Source organism: Carcharhinus amblyrhynchos, chromosome 6 (assembly GCF_965287045.1).
Source record: "Carcharhinus amblyrhynchos chromosome 6, sCarAmb.v2.hapA, whole genome shotgun sequence".
In the NCBI taxonomy this organism is placed as follows: Eukaryota; Metazoa; Chordata; class Chondrichthyes; order Carcharhiniformes; family Carcharhinidae; genus Carcharhinus; species Carcharhinus amblyrhynchos.
In genome coordinates, this window is record NC_137329.1 from 80478863 (window position 1) to 80497094 (window position 18232).

At 43.0% G+C, this 18232-nt stretch overlaps 1 protein-coding gene across 1 annotated transcript in view; it reads left to right on the forward strand.

The window, feature by feature from the left end:
* The window catches only part of grm8a (glutamate receptor, metabotropic 8a), a 389882-nt gene that overhangs the window by 211632 nt on the left and 160018 nt on the right, over positions 1-18232 (forward strand). Inside the window, exons 3-5 of the mRNA XM_080190782.1 lie at positions 8869-9004; positions 9916-10070; positions 10516-10653. Coding sequence (XP_080046908.1) covers positions 8869-9004; positions 9916-10070; positions 10516-10653 — 429 coding nt within the window. The remainder of the gene's footprint in view (positions 1-8868; positions 9005-9915; positions 10071-10515; positions 10654-18232) is intronic.

Consider the following 18232-nt stretch of genomic DNA (forward strand, 5'->3'; position numbering starts at 1 on the left):
CTGAAACTGTTGGCCCCAGTGGCAGCTTTCTCTGCCATATCGTTCGCCTGATAGAATAAAATACCCAAGGGATGGGTCCCACAATGTCATACAAGCGGCTTAGTTTTTGAAGATCAGGGCATCCTTTTTAATGGCTGCCCCGATTCAATTAGGGTGGCACTGTAACACAATGGTTAGTACTGCTGCCTCACAGCGCCAGGGATCCGAGTTCAATTCCGGTCTCGGGTAACTGTCTGTGTGGAGTTTGCACATTCTCCCCATGTCTGCGTGGGTTTCCTCCAAGTGCTCCGGTTTCCTCCCACACTCCAAAGGTGTGCAGGTTAGATTGATTGGCCATGCTAAATTGACCTTTAGTGTCAGGGTGACTAAATAGGTAGGGTTACAGGGATCGTTGTGGGATTGTTGTCAGTGCAGATATGATGGGCCAAATGGCCTCTTTCTGCACTGTAGGGATTCTATTAAAAAAAGTTAAACCAGCATCCGCCATGCAACTACTACCCCCCCACCTTGCCCCATGCGCTATACCATGCACCTCACACAATGCAACATCACCCTGGCACTGCCCATGCACCATGCACTGTAGTACCTGGGGCAGTGCCCTCATGCTGATGTGAGTGGATAATTAACAGGGGGAGAGCGCTGGTTATCATGTGTAGAGTCCTAATAATTAGGTTTAAATTTATTCTAATGGCGTTCCCAATATTGAACGTTTAGGATCTCTTGCGAGATTTTGTACACTCCCATTAACATTCATGCCCAATGCGAATGTGGAGTGCAAAATCCCAACCCTAGTCTTCTCCACTTTTGAAATCTGAGGTGAAACTCATATTTTACCCAGAGATTCCCCATGATACTGGCTGCCGCTCTGGTTCCAGAGTCTGGTTCCCAGGAGCTGGCATCTTGTGGGAACCCATGCTAGCCTGGCGGTTTGCCACTGTGAGAGAAAATCAGTTCCCTGTTGCACATTTTTTCCCCTTCAAAACTGTTCTGATTTTATTAATGGAGCATGTAAATGGCACCACTCTGGAAATTAGACACTGGTTCTCTTCTGCTTTGTAATTTTTACACAAAGAATGTACGATCTGATTCAAGGAGTTTGACCTTCACTGCTGGCATATGAGTGTTATTCGTTTCTTCTCTGGATGTGATACTCATACAGTGTTATTGTATCAGCACGCAGGAAGTCAAAGGCATTGATCAAAAGCGTCTGAATTGTCTTTTCATGTATTGGAGGTCAGATAATCCAAAACATACATTGTCTGCCTAAGATGGTTGTCTCCTGCTACAGTCAAGGGAGTTCAAGTATCTTTTCAGCCTGTGATCTGCACGACAACTGTACTTCATGTTTACCTTTCCCTTGTTCTGTTCTTGTACTCAAATGGATGAAGGAATTTCCATAAAAAGACAGTCAATTTCTGTGGCAGTCTTGTCTAGGTAGGGGGTAACTTTGGAGAAGACTTTTGTCACATGGCTTGCACCCTGTGCTTCTTGCTACCGAGTGCAGTGTAATATCAGTGGAAGTCTGGATGTAGGTTTGTTAGATCATCCTCTCTGCTGCCATCTATGGATAGTACACAGGCCCAGGAAGCTAAGTAAGACGATGAGGATAATGGCAATCAGAATTTATTGGGTGTCTTTAGCATGAGAAAATATCCTGCAGAATTGGGCAGTGGGAAAGAAAATGAATTCTGAGCCAACAAAATTTAGGAGGGGGTGACCAAAGGCTTGTTCAAAGGAGATGAATTTAATGGAGGCTTTTTCAGCAAAAGAGAGGGAGGCACAAAGGTTGAGTGCAGCATACAGTGCCCCGCCAGTTGAAAATGCAGTTCCAATGATGAAGCCAAATAGGGAGATTGCACTTAATTCTGGAGTCAGAAAAGTTGTATGGTGGGAGATAATTATAAAAATAATGAGTTGTAAGGATGTGGAGGGATTTAATATAAAGATGGGAATTTTAAAATGGTGGCAAAGCACGAGTCAGAATAGGGCTAATGAGTCAGTGTGTCAATGGGATTAGAGACGGCAGAGTTGTGGGTGACAGAGGGTGGGATGCGGGTGGGGGAATGCGGGAGCCAGATTTGTATTGGCATGAGCAAACTTAGAGGTGACCAAAGTGTGGATAAGGATTTCAGCAGCGGATGGGATGAATCTGGGGTAGGGACGGATGGGAAGTAGGTGATCTTTATGACTGAAAAGATATGAGGCTAAAACCACAATTCGGCATCAATTGGGGTACCTGGTTGTGAGCTGTCTGGTTTGATATGAGCTAAAGCTGGGAGAGGGATAGAGTTGGTACAGAAGGTACTGAGATTGAGGCTTTGGTCATTTCAGCAGAAAAATTTATTCTCTTCTATAAATAACATTTTGTCTATGCCCAAGCAATATTTTTAAAGCTTATTCTTCCATGCTGCTACTTAATATCTTCAGAGATCTTTCTATCGTCAGTGATAATGACTGCTTAATTTGTGTCTCTACGGCTTCCAGTGGTTACGCTGGGAGATTCAGAGAATCTTCAGGAAAATTCCAACCATAGCCTCTGATTTGAGCTCCTTAATTAATTAAAGAAATAAACATGCTGTGAACTGATTGATAATGTAATGACGCAGCAGATTAGTGGCCACAACGCAAAAGCAAAATACTGTGGAGATCGGAAATAAAAACAGAGAATGCCACAGATCTGGCAGCACCTGTGGGGAGAGAAACAGTTAATGTTTCAGATCCATGACATTTCAATAGCCAGATTATTGCAGCAGAAATATTTGGTGCGAATAAGATTAACAGAACGACAGTTTCTCCTCTCACCCGAACAAACTGTAAAAGCTCACCCGTTGGCTTGACTAAGATAAGATCTCCATAACCAATTCATTATTGAGGCCAAAATCCATAACAACAGTGGTGCTGACATCTTCCAGCCATTGCAATGCCAATGTAATCTTGTTCCTGTAAACACCATATCTTAGAATCAATGTTTAATTAATTGAATCTGCAATATGTCAATGGAAGGATTGGGTAGCTGGGTTTATTAGAACACTGGCCTTTCATCTCCGAAACAAGGTTTTGGATCAAGCCAAGGAAAATTTAATTAACGGGAGTCGTCAAATGATTGCAAATTGAGTTTTGAATCAGTTTATAAATCCATTATATAAAAAATACTTTCATATTTGACCCACACTGGCCAATCCTTCCAAGGAAAATTGTAAGAAGTAAGCAGATGAAGCTTGGGAAAGACACACTGATACAGTGGAGATTGTTTTTCTTCACTGTTCCCAGTGATGCAAATCCACATCACAATAGTACTCTAAATTTATTGCTAATTGTAAGGGAGCAGAGTTGCCATGGTTCAGCTGTTATCGCCTAAGTATCAGAAAGGTTGTGAATTCTCTGGAGATTTGAACACAAAATCCATTCTGATATACAGAGGTGCAGCCTTGCATGAGATGTTAAATTGACATGAATATAAAAGATGCCATTAGCACAACTTGAAGGAGAACAGGAGATCTCTCCCTGGTGTCTTGGCCAATATCTATCCGTCAACCAATACCAGTCAGCCATAAAATATTTCTGCATAAGGGATATGACTGTGTGAAAACTGGCTGCTCTTTTATTTTATATTACAGCAGTGACCACACTTCAGAAGTACTGCATTGGCTACAAACTGCCTCTGGACAGCCTGAGGTGGTGAAAGGTGCTATATGAATGTGACATCTTTCTTAATATTTCACCGAGTTCCCAATCTTCACCAAGTCAACACAAACAGAACAGGATATGAGGGAGGGTGGTTTGATCCAGCATTTCAATACTGCATCTGTGTTTACTTTGACTTAAGAATTATGGCAGTAGAGCTCTGACAACAGATGACTGCAGCCTCAGTGTAGTTAGGTCAGTGGTGTGAAGTGAGACCAAAGCCAAGCTGTTGAGATGTCACACTGATGCAATTAGGACGTCACTCTTAATTGAAGCTGAAATACATTTTGGATGCTGAATTCTGATCTCTGCAGCTAAAAATGTGTTCCTGGCCCTATCCCTCCTTTCAGTAGAAGTAGATCAAGTACGCTCTTTGGAGAACAGTATTCATTTTGAGTTATCTCAGAAAAATTCTAAGGGGAGGTCCCATCATCTGTGGTTAACTAAAAAAAATGAAGATAATATCAGACTTAAAGAAAAAGCATATGATTGTGTAAAGATACATGACAGGTTAGAAGATTGGAAAGCGTATAAAAAACAAAGCAAAGAATGACCAAAATATTGATAAGGAAGAATAAATTAGAGTGTGAGAGAAAGATGGCTAAAAATACAAAGACGTAGTAAGAGTTTCTATTGACATTTTGAAAAGAAAAGAATTAGCAAATTGAATGTTGGTCTTATAATAAACAAGTCTGGGATATTAATAATGCAAAACAAGGAGATGGTAGATGAATTGAACAGATACTTTATATTGGTCTCCAATATAGATGATACAGGAACATCCCTGAAAAAGCTGTAAACCGGGAAACATGAAGGGATAGAGGAACTGGGGAAAATTACAAACACTATGAAAGTGGTACTGAGAAAATTTCAAGAGATGCAGACTGACAAATCTCTGGACTTCATTTGAGGCTCTTAAAAGAAGTAGCTAATGAGATAGTTGATGCGTTGTTTACAATTTTCCAAACTTCCCAAGATTTGGGGTAGGTTCCATTAGATTGGGAAATAGTTACTCCTTTATCCAAAGAGGGAGGGAGACAGAAAGCAGGAAACTACAGACCAGTTAGCTTAACATCTGTCATAGGGAAATGTAAGAAGTTATTATTATTAAGATGTTATAGCAAGGCACTTGGAACAATACAAAGTAATCAGGCAGAATCAACATGGTTTTGTGGATCATGTTTAACCTATTTATTAGAGTTGTTTGAAGAATTAACATGTGCTGTAGCTAAAGGGGAAACGGTTGATGTACTGTATTTAGATTTCCAGAAGCATTTGATAAGGTGCCACATCAAAGATTATTGCATAAAATAAAAACCTATGGTGGTGGAACGGCAAATTGCGCGGAGGGTGTGGAGAGTCTGCAGAAGGATCTAGATAGGCTGGGCGAATGGGCCAGGAAATGGCAAATGGAATTTAATGTTGGCAAGTGCGAGGTGGTCCACTTTGGTAGGAATAATGGTAGGAAGGACTATTTCTTACGTGGCGAAAAACTGCAGCAGGCGACAGTGCCGAGGGACCTTGGGGTCCTTGTGCACGAGTCGCAAAAACCCAGCCTGCAGGTGCAGCAGGTGGTCAGGAAGGCTAATGGGATGCTGGCCTTCATAGCAAGGGGGATTGAATATAAAAGTAGGGAGGTCTTGCTGCAGCTGTATAGGGCATTGGTGAGGCTGCAGCTGGTGTACTGCGTGCAGTTTTGGTCGCCGTACTTACGCAAGGATATTTTGGCCTTGGAGGGAGTGCAGAGGAGGTTTACTAGGCTGATACCGGAGTTGAGGGGGTTGAGCTATGAGGAGAGGCTGAATAAACTAGGCTTGTACTCGTTAGAGTTTAGAAGAATGAGGGGAGATCTCATTGAGATGTATAAGATGATGAATGGGATGGATAGGATAGAGATGGAGAGAGTCTTTCCGCTCAGAAAGGACAGTAGGACTAGGGGGCACAGCCTCGAGATAAAGGGGGGGGCGGTTTAGAACGGAGTTGAGGAGGAACTTCTTCACTCAAAGGGTGGTGAATCTCTGGAATTCTCTGCCTGTTGAGGTGGTGGAGGCTGCCTCGCTAAATATTTTTAAGACGCGGGTTGATGGGTTTTTGATAAGCGAGGGGATTAAGGGTTATGGGGAGAGGGCGGGAATGTGGAACTGAGCCACGACAGATCAGCCATGATCTTATTGAATGGCGGGGCAGGCTCGAAGGGCTAGATGGCCTACTCCTGCTCCTATTTCTTATGTACTTATGTAAGGGATAACTTATTAGCATAGCTAAAAGATTGGCAATCCAACAAAAAACAGAGAGTAGGTATAAATGGGTCTTCGGGTTCAGAGGGATCTATGTGTCTTAGTGCATGAATTGCAAAAGGGAAGTATGTAGCTACAGCAAGTAATTAGGAAAGCTAATAAAACATTATCATTTATTATAAGGGAGTTGATTACAAAAGTAGGGAGCTTATTCTTCAGTTATACAGGACATTGATGAGATCACTCCTGGAGTACCATGAAGATTAAAATATTATTAGTCTCCTTATTTAAAGAAATGTGCAAATGGGTTGAAAGTAGTTCAGAGAAGGTTTACTAAAATAATACCTGGATTGGGCAAGTTGTCTTATGAGGAATGGTTGGACAGGCTAGGCTTGTATCTGCTGGAGTTTAGAAGAGTAAGAAGTGACTTGATTGAAACCAATAAAATCTGGAGGGGTGATGACAGGGTGGCTATGGAGAGGATGTTTGCACTTGTTGGAGAATCAAGTGCCGGGGGTACTGTTCAAAGATAAGGGGTCATTCATTTAGGACAGAGATTAGGGAAAATCTTTTCTCTGAGAGGATTGTGAATCTTTGGAACTCTCTTCCTCAAAAGGTGGTGGACGCAGAGTATTTGAATATGTTTAAGGCAGAATTTGATACATTCTTGACTAACAAGGGGGTGAAAGGTTACTGGGGGTAGATGGAACTGTGAAATTGGGGTCACAGTCAGATGCGCCATGATCACATTGAATGGAGGAATCGGTTGGAAGGGCTGAATGGCCTACTCCTGCTGCTAGTTTATATGTTTGTGTGCATGCAGCTCTTATACTGTGATTATCTCTGGAGCATTGGGCATCTCGGGTGAAGATTGTTGCAGGAAGAACTCTTATGCAATCCCTTTTGAGAGACATTCATAGATTCTCAAGCCACATGTCCCTCATATGGCTTGAAGAAAGGAGGTTGCAGCTCCTGTTCAGTTATTTAAAATATCTACCCCTCAAGCCTCTGATCTAATTTCTGATCTTTGATTACTTGGTGTGAAAGGGATGGAATTGAAAGAAAAAAATTACATTTGCTTAGCATTTTCATTACCAGCAAACATCTCAATGCACTTTGCAGATGATGAAGTACTTTGAAGTGTAGTAATGTTGGAGACTCACCTGCCAATTCACACAGCAATATCCCACAGACAGCAATATGATAGGAACCAGATCATTGCATTTTGTTATTGAGCGCTTAATATTAACCAGGGGAGGAGGTATAACGCCTCTGTTCTTCTCTGCAGTGGAGTGATAGAATCTTTTATGTCCACAGAGAGGGCAGATGGGACCTCAATTTAACATCTCAGGAAAATGACAGCACCTCCTACAGTGCAAGCAATCTCTCAGTGATGCACTGAACCGGCAGCCTCAATATGTGTGGTTCAAATTCTGAAGTGGGATTTGAACATATAACCTTCTGACTCAGAGGCAAGAATGCTATCAACAGAGCCATAACTGATACAAGTTGCATCATTTGTTTCTAAGGTGGAATAGTGGGCGAGCTGACCTTCCCATGGGTCTCCTCCTGGCCCTTGACAAGGAACATTTTACAGGCCCCAGTTTGGGCAGAGTCCATCGATGGAGAATGGTCAACTCTGCCTCTCTCCTGTGGCATTGTCCATCCCTGGATGGTCTTGGAGAGAATCCATATGGTGTTTATTAGACATTTGCTTCCAGTGGGCCAATCAGGTTACAATGTATTTTCTTTACCCTATAATCATATTGTTAACAATCTCATAGCCACTTTTGGCTTTGTTTCTTAATTGAAATACTTCGGGAGTGAATCTCCCAAAAACATTCTAAGTGCAGAATTTCCCAAACTCTGTGCATCACAGAGTGCCCTAGCAAGATTCACACTGAAATTCACTGAAAGTGTCAACCACAATCAAAACAGGCCAAGGTAGATGTCAACAGCATAGCGCTGAGCAGGCCATTGCACACAGGCATCAAGCTGTCAGAGCAGAGATCGGAGTATGTGCCCCTCACTGCTAGCCTCCTGATCACTGGCCAGCCCCATGACCTCACATCTCTGCCCCTCTGACTCCCCCAACCCCCAATTGCTGGTCTCCCAAACGTCTCTGGGTCACTCCTGATGTCACCCCACCCTGATGGCTAGTCCCAATCAGCTACTTACTTCCCGCTGCCACTGATTCTGACTGCAGAATGGCAGCAGGATCCCCAAACCCTTCTGAAACTGCCCCCCCACCGGAGGCCCTGTTGCCCAATAGGCCCCACCCTCTTCTGACCCTGAAGTGTCTCTTGGGCAGTGCCAGGAGGCCAGGCTTGTAATGCCAGACTGGCAATGCCCAGGGGCACATCCCCTTTTACCCTCGACCTCCTGGTGGGGCCTCAATGGCCTCCCTTCGCTCCAGTGGAATTGGGCTGCCAGCTGTTGTAGGGAGCTGTTGTAAACCGCTGGAGTGAACCATTTCCAGCTTGGGGGAGTGTGGTGGGGGGGTGCTGGGTAGCTGGGGAGGTGGAGAGGCTAGTGGGCCTGGAGATTTCAGTCCCGGGCCTGCTAATGATAGGGAAATGCCTGTTTTAATATTTTCAGCATGGAGCTGACGATGCCCAAATCCTGACTCTGGAGACCCGTGGAGGCTGTGGCACCAGGCTTGAAGCCCAGCAAACGGCCTCCACTGCTGTCTCCCAGCCCATTGCGCTGCTAGAGCAGCACAGCGGGCTGGGAAAACCACCCCCACCCTTAGTTTAATTGGATTCTGCTTATTTTCTTATACTCGCAGTGCCCTTATGGGGACCATTGCTTTTTATTGCTGATACTGGAGCAGCTCAGTGTCACCCACAATCAAAACAGGCCAAACTAGATTAGAAGGCACAAGAATATGTTAATACTATAGTAGTTGATTGTTTAGTTAGTAACGTGGTGATATTCTTCCCCTTAGGTAGGGTTTGCATTGCGCAGTCACTGAAAATCCCTCGAGAGCCGAAACCAGGTGAATTTGATAAAATCATCAAACGCTTGCTGGAAACCCCCAATGCTCGTGGAATAATTATATTTGCTAACGAAGATGACATCAGGTGCGTATTGCTGTTTTTTTTGTTAAAGTTGAAATTGTGTTCCCTTCAGGCCTCTGGGGAACCTAAGCGCTCGTTCAAATTGAGGCCAGTTTCGATTCTGATAAAAGGGATAGTTCAGGATTTCAGCCGGAGCTTAGTTCACAGAAACAGTGCTAATGAATAAAGCTGTTCAAAACAATGATTTGTAATGGCTGCAAATTCCTCTGAGGTGCACGGGGAGTTCTAATGCAATTACACTTCAGGCTGCTGCCTTGATCCTTTGGGAAATAGAGCTGGTTTTCTGAAGCCTGCAAATGCAATAGATCAGAAACCAACCGCTGAGGTGGGGGAAAATGACAAAGTGAACACGACAGTTGGAATGACTTAGATCAGATTAGGTGACCATTTCCTGTGGCACGAATGCAGGCTTCAAGCAGGTGTCTCTGCTGTTTTCTTTTTATGTATTGGGCTGTCAAAATGATTGGTTAAATGGGTTGCACTTTTGCCTTTTTAATGCCTGGTGGGAGGAATGAATGAGCCGGGATGGCACAGTGACACAGCGGTTAGCAGCGCTGCTTCACAGCGCCGGGGATCCAGGTTCAATTCTGATCTTGGGCCACTGTCTGTGTGGAGTCTGCACATTCCCCCTGTGTCTGCCTGGGTTGCCTCTGGTTTCCTCCCACAGTCCAAAAATGTACTGGTTAGAGGTGGATTGGCTGTGCTAAATTGCCCCTCAGTGTCAGCAGGATGAGCAGGTAAATATGTGGGGTTACGGGGTCTGGGTGGGATTATTGTTGCTGCGGGCTTAATGGCCTCCTTTTACAATGCAGGGATTCTATGATTTATGAATTAGAAACGGTTGCTATTAATTCCAAGCACAAGCTAAAGTTTCATGGTTGACCCCCACCCACATCCCCCACTTTTATCCACAGCCGCTTACTGGAGGCCGCCAAGAGATCCAATCAGACGAAGCACTTCCTCTGGGTGGGCTCTGACAGCTGGGGTTCAAAGGTCGCGCCAGTACACCAACAGGAAGAGGTCGCCGAAGGGGCCGTCACCATCCTCCCTAAGAGAGCCTCGATTGAAGGTAGGATCACCTGAGATGCTGGCTCCTAATGGGAATCATCTTCAGTGCTTATTTTCCTGTGCTTTGATTGAAATTCATGACTCGAAACCAAGCTGAGCAGAAAGTGCCAAACCCTGTAATATTTCCTTCCAGAGGTGAAAAGATCAGTGTTGAGGGAAATTGGCTACGAACCACATTAATTTATTTACACTGCAGACTGTCAAAGCTCAGGACACCGGTGATAAGTTTTCCTGTATTTTCTTATCCAAAGTTAGCTACATTGCTAGTGGTATAAATTTTAAGACTTAAAAAAAGATCAAACATATTAAAAGCCCCAGAAGGGAAATAAGTGACAGTGCTGCCAACCCATCATTTTATCGACTTAGATCAGGAAATGCAGATGGTTCAGAAGGAATTATGCGTTGCCCACTGTTTGGCAGAGCTGACCATTTTGCTTTTTCCTCAGGCTTTGATAGATACTTCAGAAGCCGTACGTTGGAGAACAACAGAAGGAATGTCTGGTTTGCAGAGTTTTGGGAGGAGAACTTCAACTGTAAATTAAGCTGGCATGGGAAAAGAAATAGCAAGGTCAAGAAGTGCACAGGTAAGGGAATTTATTTATTAAGGGTAAAATCTGTTTGGGTGAGCAGGCTGTTTTAGATTGTGCTTTTGGTGTAAATTACGCGTGGCAATTATGTAACATTGACCGGCATGTTCAAAGTTCCTGTGTTTGCATTGTCCCCGGCAGTTACATGTAAAATTTAAATTTATTTATTAGTGTCACAAGTAGGCTTACATTAACACGGCAATGAAGTTACTGTGTTGTCACACTCCAGTGCCTGTTTGGGTACACTGAGGGAGAATTTAGCATTGTCAATGCACTTAACCAGCATGTCTTTTGGATTGTTGGAAGAAACCGGAGCACACAGAGGAAACCCACGCAGACACAGGGAGAACATGCAGACTTTGCACAGACAGTGACCGAAGCTGGGAATCGAACTCAGGTTCCTGGTGCTGTGAAGCACCAGTGCTAACCACTGTGCCACCATTATCTGACATGAAGTTGCTTCACATTGGTTGGGATATTCCGGCCCTCCCTCTGGCATGTTTCTTTGCAGCGGAGATGGCTCGCCATTGGCTGCTGGTGGAAGTCTATGCAGATTTTGCGTGACCCGTTCGACCCGCTTCCAGGGCACCCTCTGCGGGTGGTAGGTGTGCAGGGATGGTTGTCTTCAGTAGGACCAGGTTCCCACTGGCAGAAAGGGCTGCAAAATCCCACCCAATGTGTTGTGGAGGTATGGATTTGACTTGATTTGATTTGATTTGATTTATTATTGTCATATGTAAAGAAGTATTGTTTCTTGTGCACTGTACAGACAAAACATACCACTCATAGAGAAATCGCTGAGGTCAGGAGTGAGGCACTCACTGCAAACTATCCATTTTTGAACCTGTTACAATAATCACTGTATTGATATTGCAGGACCAGAGAAGCCCATCCAGATCCCATTAGGTTAATACACATTGGCTAACTTAATTGACTAGTGCTTTGAATTTGACTTGATATTCTGTTCTCTAGATTGTCTATAAAAAATATAAGCAATGGAAGTTCCAACTTGAACCCCTTTAAGCCTTCAGTGCAAACAGAAAGAGCGTCCATTAACTAAAGCAAAAATAAATTTAGTTGTGAAAATGGACATTTGCTGAAATCAGTATGAAGCTTTTATCTAACATAGAGAACCATCTTCATAAACAAAGAAATGCTCCATTGTTGTGACTGCTTTATTATCTCAATTGTTTAGTTTGCTGGCCTTAACAGTTTTCATGGTTTAAGACGTTTGGCCTTTAGGCAGGGGAAAATGTCCATGACTTTAACTACTGAGCTTTCTCAGCTGCTCGTAATGCATTGAAACTAGAAAAAATAAATTTATATTGTTCAGTAAAATGAAAGCAAATGGTTCCAAATTTTTCTTGATGGTGATATGCAAAGAGGATAGCAGCAGTTTTAGAAAAAAATTATACATTTTAACTTGGAGGTAGTAAGTGGTGATGTTTTCAGGAAAAAATCCCACTGGTCGATTGCAATGACATTGCTAAAAGGGGTGGATGATAAAGTGGGGAAGGTCGACTCTTGGATGGAATTTTACAGCCCCGTCACAATGGTGGGGTAGTCCATAAAATGTGATGGTCCATTGACTTTGGCAGAACTGGAAAGTCCCACCAATGGGATGAGCTATAAACTTCAGGCCAGAGAGAATTTTACCAAATATAAGGAGAGCCATCAGCCTATTGTGCCCATGCTGGTTCTTTAGTTCAACATTGCAATTAGTCCTGCTTCCCTGTTTTTGCCCTGCAGGCCTAGAAAATGTTTCCCTTCAGATAGCCATCCAATTCCATTCTGGAAACAAATATTTATTCCACTTCCAACAACCTTTCAAATCATAGCAATTCATCCGGGAATGCGATTGGGAGGCGAGGGCAAACAAGGCAGGGGAATGGACATGATGTGGTAAGGTATTGAAACATGAAGATGAGCAGAGGGACCTTGGAGTGCATATGCATTGATTCCTCAGGGTAATAGGACAAATCAGTTTAGTAACAGGGCATATGGAATGCTTTCTTTTAATAGATAATAAGAGCAGAGAAGTTATGCAAGAACTGTATAAAACGCCAGTTGGATAACAACTACAATACTATGTACGCTTCCAAGCACCACTTTACAGGAAGGATGCAATCACAATGGAGAATGTACAAAGGCCTATTGCAATTTCTTTCCCTAGATTGGCTGGAATTTTCCGGCTGTTCATGATGTCGCGATCTTCTGGTCTTGCTGACAGTGCTGCACTGCTGTGGGATCCCGGTGGTGTGTGGTGCAATCAATGGGAAACCCCATTGTCAGTGACCAGAAGGTTCTGCCACTGGCGCACATCATGCCACTTCCTGCTACAGGGAGGCCAGAAAATGTCCCATCATCTTTGGTTCTTTCGCCCATCACCCAGACTCTGTGTTCTCTGTTACCCATGCTACTGACATTGGAAATAGCTTCTTCTTATTTATCCTCTGCTCCAAGGACAACACCTCATTTTCCCCAGTCTTTCCATGTAAGCGAAGCCCCTTAACCTTGGTAACAGTCTAGCAAATCTCTTTGGTGTAGTCGAGCTTCCTAATGTATCTTGAGGTGTGGTTCTGGATCCTAACATTAGTTTATTTAAACTCCTCTTTTTCATCACTGCAGAATATTTGCTTTTCATGAATGAAAGCCTCAAGGTTCTCAATCTCCCCTTGTAAACCACCTCCTGGCTCTCTTCTAACTTGTTTCCGAATGACCATTTTCCTGAAAGGTGACTGAACTAAGTTCTCCTGCGGCTGACAAGAGAGATAAGTAACTTGAGATAACTGTATGCTGCACCCTTGGGCACTTTCAAATGTGCCCTGCAACCTAATTAATCTAATTGACATGATTGTGCCTATGAGATTAGATAGTCAACTGCATTCTGTTATCCCCATTGGTGAAATTCATTACTTTAGGACTGGAGAGTTGTAGGAATGGTACAGAAAGAGGCTCTTCAGTCCATTGTTTCTTTACTGGCTAAATAGTGCTATCCAGCCTAATGCCAACTGGCCCATAATCTTGGAATTAGCGTAATTTCTGTCCATATATTTAATATTGCATTAAATGCAGTGAGAGTTTCTATCTCTACTATCCTTTCAGACAGTGAGTTCCAGACCCCCTCCATCCTCCGGGTAAAAGAAATTTTCCTCTTAAGCCTTCTGTCAATCTGCGACTCCTGATTATTGATCTCTGCTGAAGGAATTAAGTCCTTCCGAACTATTCTCTATATTTCTCCATATCTTATGAATCACAACCATCTCTGTTCCAAATAAAGCAATCCCAGCATATTCAATCTTTTCTCATAGCTAACATTTCCCAATCCTGGCCACATTAGTATAAAAGGTCTTTGTATACTCTCTTGTGGATTGCACCCTTCCTGTAAAGTGGTGCTTGGAAATGTACATAGTAATGTAGTTGTGATCCAACTGGTGTTTTATACAGTTCTTGCATAACGTCCCTGCTCTTATTGTTTATTAAAGGAAAGTATTTGATAGGCAAGGGGATTAAGGGTTATGGAGAGAAGGCGGGAAAGTGGAACTGAGCCACTTCAGATCAGCCATGATCTTATTGAATGACGGGGCAGGCTCGGAGGGCTAGATGGCCTACTCCTGCTCCTATTTCTTATGTTCTTATGTTCACATTCCATAGGCCCTCTTAACATATTGATTTGTCATATTACCTTGAGGAAAAACTGCACATGCACTCCAAGGTCTCCCTGTTTCAGTATCTTACCTTTTATTGTCTATTCCCCTACTTTGTTTGCCCTCCCCAATTGAATTTTCTCCTTCCAGTCTCCAGATTGAATTGCATTTGTCACTTTATTTTCTACTTATCCAGTCTATTGATAAATTGCTGCAGTTTTTCAACTTTCTTTTCCACTACCATTGCCTCATCTGCAAACTTTTAGTCACACCATCTACATTTAATTCTAATCATTGACATGTATCCACAAATAGCAAGGACCCAGTACAATGCCCTGTGTGACTTCAGTGGAAATGGCCTTTCAGCTGCAACAACACCCAGTGACCATTGTGTTTTGCTTCCTGCTATTGTGAATTTTGGATTCAACTAGGCTCTTCCTTTTCTAGCCCGTCTCCTATATGGGGATCCCGTCAAAAGCTATGTTAAAATCCAATCACATGTCCTTCTCTCAAAGATCCTCCTTGTTAACTCCTCAAAAACGCTAATTAATGGAGGCAAAGTGGCACAGTGCTGCCTCACAGTGCCAGGCACCTGGGTTCAATACCTGGTTTGGGTCACTGTGTGGAGTTTGGACATTCTCCCCATGTCTGCGTGGGTTTTCATCAGGTGCTCTGGTTTCCTTCCACAGTCCAAGGAAGTGCGGGTTAGGTGGGTTGGCCATGCTAAATAGCCTCTTTGTGTCAGAGGGACTAGCTGGGGTAAATGCATGGGGTTATGGGGATAAGGTCTGGATGGAATTGTGGTTGCTACAGACCTGATGGGCCAAATGGCCTACTTCTGCACTGTAGGATTCTATGATTCTAAGTTGGTCAGGTACAGCCTTCCCTTAACAAGCCTATGCTGACTGTTTTTGACTAATCTGTGCTTTTCTAAATGACAATACTTCCCTCAGAAATTTTTAAAAATGAATTTGTTCGGCACCAAAGTTGGACTGCCTGGTTTACAATCTCGTGGCCTATCCCTTCCTCCCCATTTAAATAAAGGTTCACCATTGCCAGCCCTCTGGGATCACATCTGTAGTCAGAAAGGATTTGAGAATAATGATAGAATGTCACTTATTTCCTAACCTGTTTCTCTGAATAGCTTGGGCTGCATTTCATTGATCCATTTACTCTCAAAGATGCTAAATCCCCTAATATTTCCTCTCTCACTCTGTTTATCCTGTCTAATACTTCACACTCCTCCTCCTCAAATAGAATGATTGGATTTCCTCCATCTTTTGTAAAGATTGGTGCAGAGTATTCATTATGTCCACATCTTCTGCCTCCACACACAAGTAACCTTTATTTGCCTCTAATTGGCTCTATCATTCCCTTCGATATCCTCTTGCTCTTTAGATATTTACAAAACATCTTTGAGCTAGGCTTGATTTAACTTGTCAAAATTTTTTCATGCCCTCCCTAATAACCTTTTTTAATTCAACTCCTGGATCTCCTATACTTCTCTTGACTTAGCTGTCTTGATGTCTGACACATAACAAGCATCTTTTCTTTTAACCTTATCCTGTCCTGTACCTGCTGAAGATCCTGTGGGCTTTAGATTTGAGAGTCCAAATTTTTTTGTGGAAATGTATGTTCAGAACCTTTACTCTCTCCTCATTGAATACCTGCCTCTGCTCTGATGTTGATTTACCTTTAAATAGCTATTTTCAGTGTGCGTTTGCTAAATCACATACCGACTAATAAAAGTTGGTCTTTCTGCAATTGAGAACTTTTACTCCTGGTCTATTTTTGTCTTTTTCCCTGCTGAATTGGCCATGTTAAATTGACCATTAGTGTCAGGGGGATTAGCAGAGTAAATATATGGGGTTACAGGGATATGGGTGGGATTGTTACTCATGCAGGCTTGATGGGCCCACTGGCCTCCTTCTGCACTGTAGGGATTCGATGATCGACCTGTACTAGATTCATAGAGTCATAGAAGTTTACAGCATAGAAACATGCCCTCCAAGCTGCCCTTTTTTAACCCCTAAGCTAGTCCCAATTGCCTGAGTTTGGCCCATATCCCTCCATAGCCATTTTACCCATGTAACTGTCTAAATGCTTTTTAAAAAACAAAATTTTTCCCGCCTCTACTATACCTCTGGCATCTTGTTCCAGACACTCACCACCTTTCTGTGTGAAAAAAATTGTCCCTCTGGACCCTTTTGTATTTCTCCCCTCTCACCTTAAAACTATGCTGTCTAGTTTTAGCCTCGCCTACCTTTGGGAAAGATATTGACTACCTAGCTGATCTACGCCCCTCATTATTTTATAGATCTCTGTAAGATCACCCCTTAGCCTCCTACCCTCCAGAGAAAAAAATCCCAATCTATCCAGCCTCTCCTTATAACTAAAACCATCAAATCCCACATCCTAGTAAATCTTTTCTGCACTCTTTCTAGTTTATTACTATCCTTTCTATAATGGGATGACCAGAACTGTACACAGTATTCCAAAAGTGGCCTTATCAATGTCTTATACAACTTCACAAGACATCTTAACTCGTGTATTCAATGTTCTAACCAATGAAATCAAGCATGCCGAATGCCTTCTTCACAACTTTGTCCACCTGTGACTCCACTTTCAAGGAGCTATGAACCTGTAACCCTAAATTTCTTTGTTTTATAATTCTCCCAATGCCCTACCATTAACTGAGTAAATCGTGCTCTGGTTCAATCTACCAAAATGCATCACCACGCATTTATCAAAATTAAACTCCATCTGCCATTCATCAGCCCACTGGCCCAATTGGTCAAGATCCATCTGAAATCCTCAATAACCTTCTTCACTGTCCATTACGCCAGCAATCTTGGTATCATCTGCAAACTTACTAACCATGCCTCATAAATTCTTATCCAAATCATTAATATAAATGACAAATAACAGTAGAGCCAGCATCGAACCCTGAGGCACATTGCTGGTCACAGGCCTCCAGTTTCAAAAACAACCCTCTACAACCACCCTCTGTCTTCTGTCGTCAGTCAATTTTGTATCCATTTGGCCACCTCACCCTGGATCCTGTGAGATTTAACCTTACGCAACAACCTACCATACCTTATCAAAGGCCTTGCTAAAATCCATGTAGACAACATCAACTGCACTGCCCTCATCTACTTTCTTGGTTACTTCAAAAAACTCAATTAAATTTGTGAGACATGATTTTCCACTCACAAAGCCATGCTGACTGTCCGTAATCAGTCCTTGTCTCTCTAAGTGCCTGTAGATCTGGTCTCTCAGAATACCTATGAACAACTTACCCACGACGGATGCGAGGCTCACCAGCCTGTTGTTCCAGGTTTTTCCCTGCAGCCCTTTTTAAACAAAGGCATGACATTTGCCTCTCTTCAGGCTTTAAGACTTATAGCACCTTCTTCTCTGTTATACGTACACTCCTCAAGACATCACTATTTACTTCCCCAAGTTCCCTAACATCATGCCATTCTCAACAGTAACTACTGATGAGAAATATTCATTCATGATATCAGCCATCTCTTGTGGATCCGCACATAGATGGCCTTGTTGATCCTTAAGAGACCCTACCCTCACCCTAGTTACTCTTTTGTCCTTGATGCATTTGTAGAATCTCTTTGGGTTCTCCTTTTCCTTATCTGCCAAAACAATCTCATGTCCCATTTTTGCCCTCCTGATTTCGCTCTTAATTTTACTCTTACACCCCCACCCATACTCTGCAAGGGATCCACTTGGTCCCAGCTGCCTATGCATGCCATGTGCCTCCTTCTTCTTCTTGACCAGGGCCTCAATATCCCGGGTCATCCAGGGTTCCCTACTTGTACCAGCCTTGCCCTTCAATCTAAGAGGAATGTGCTTATCCTGAACACTAGTTAACACATTTTCGAAAGGCTTTCATTTACCAGATGTCCCTTTGC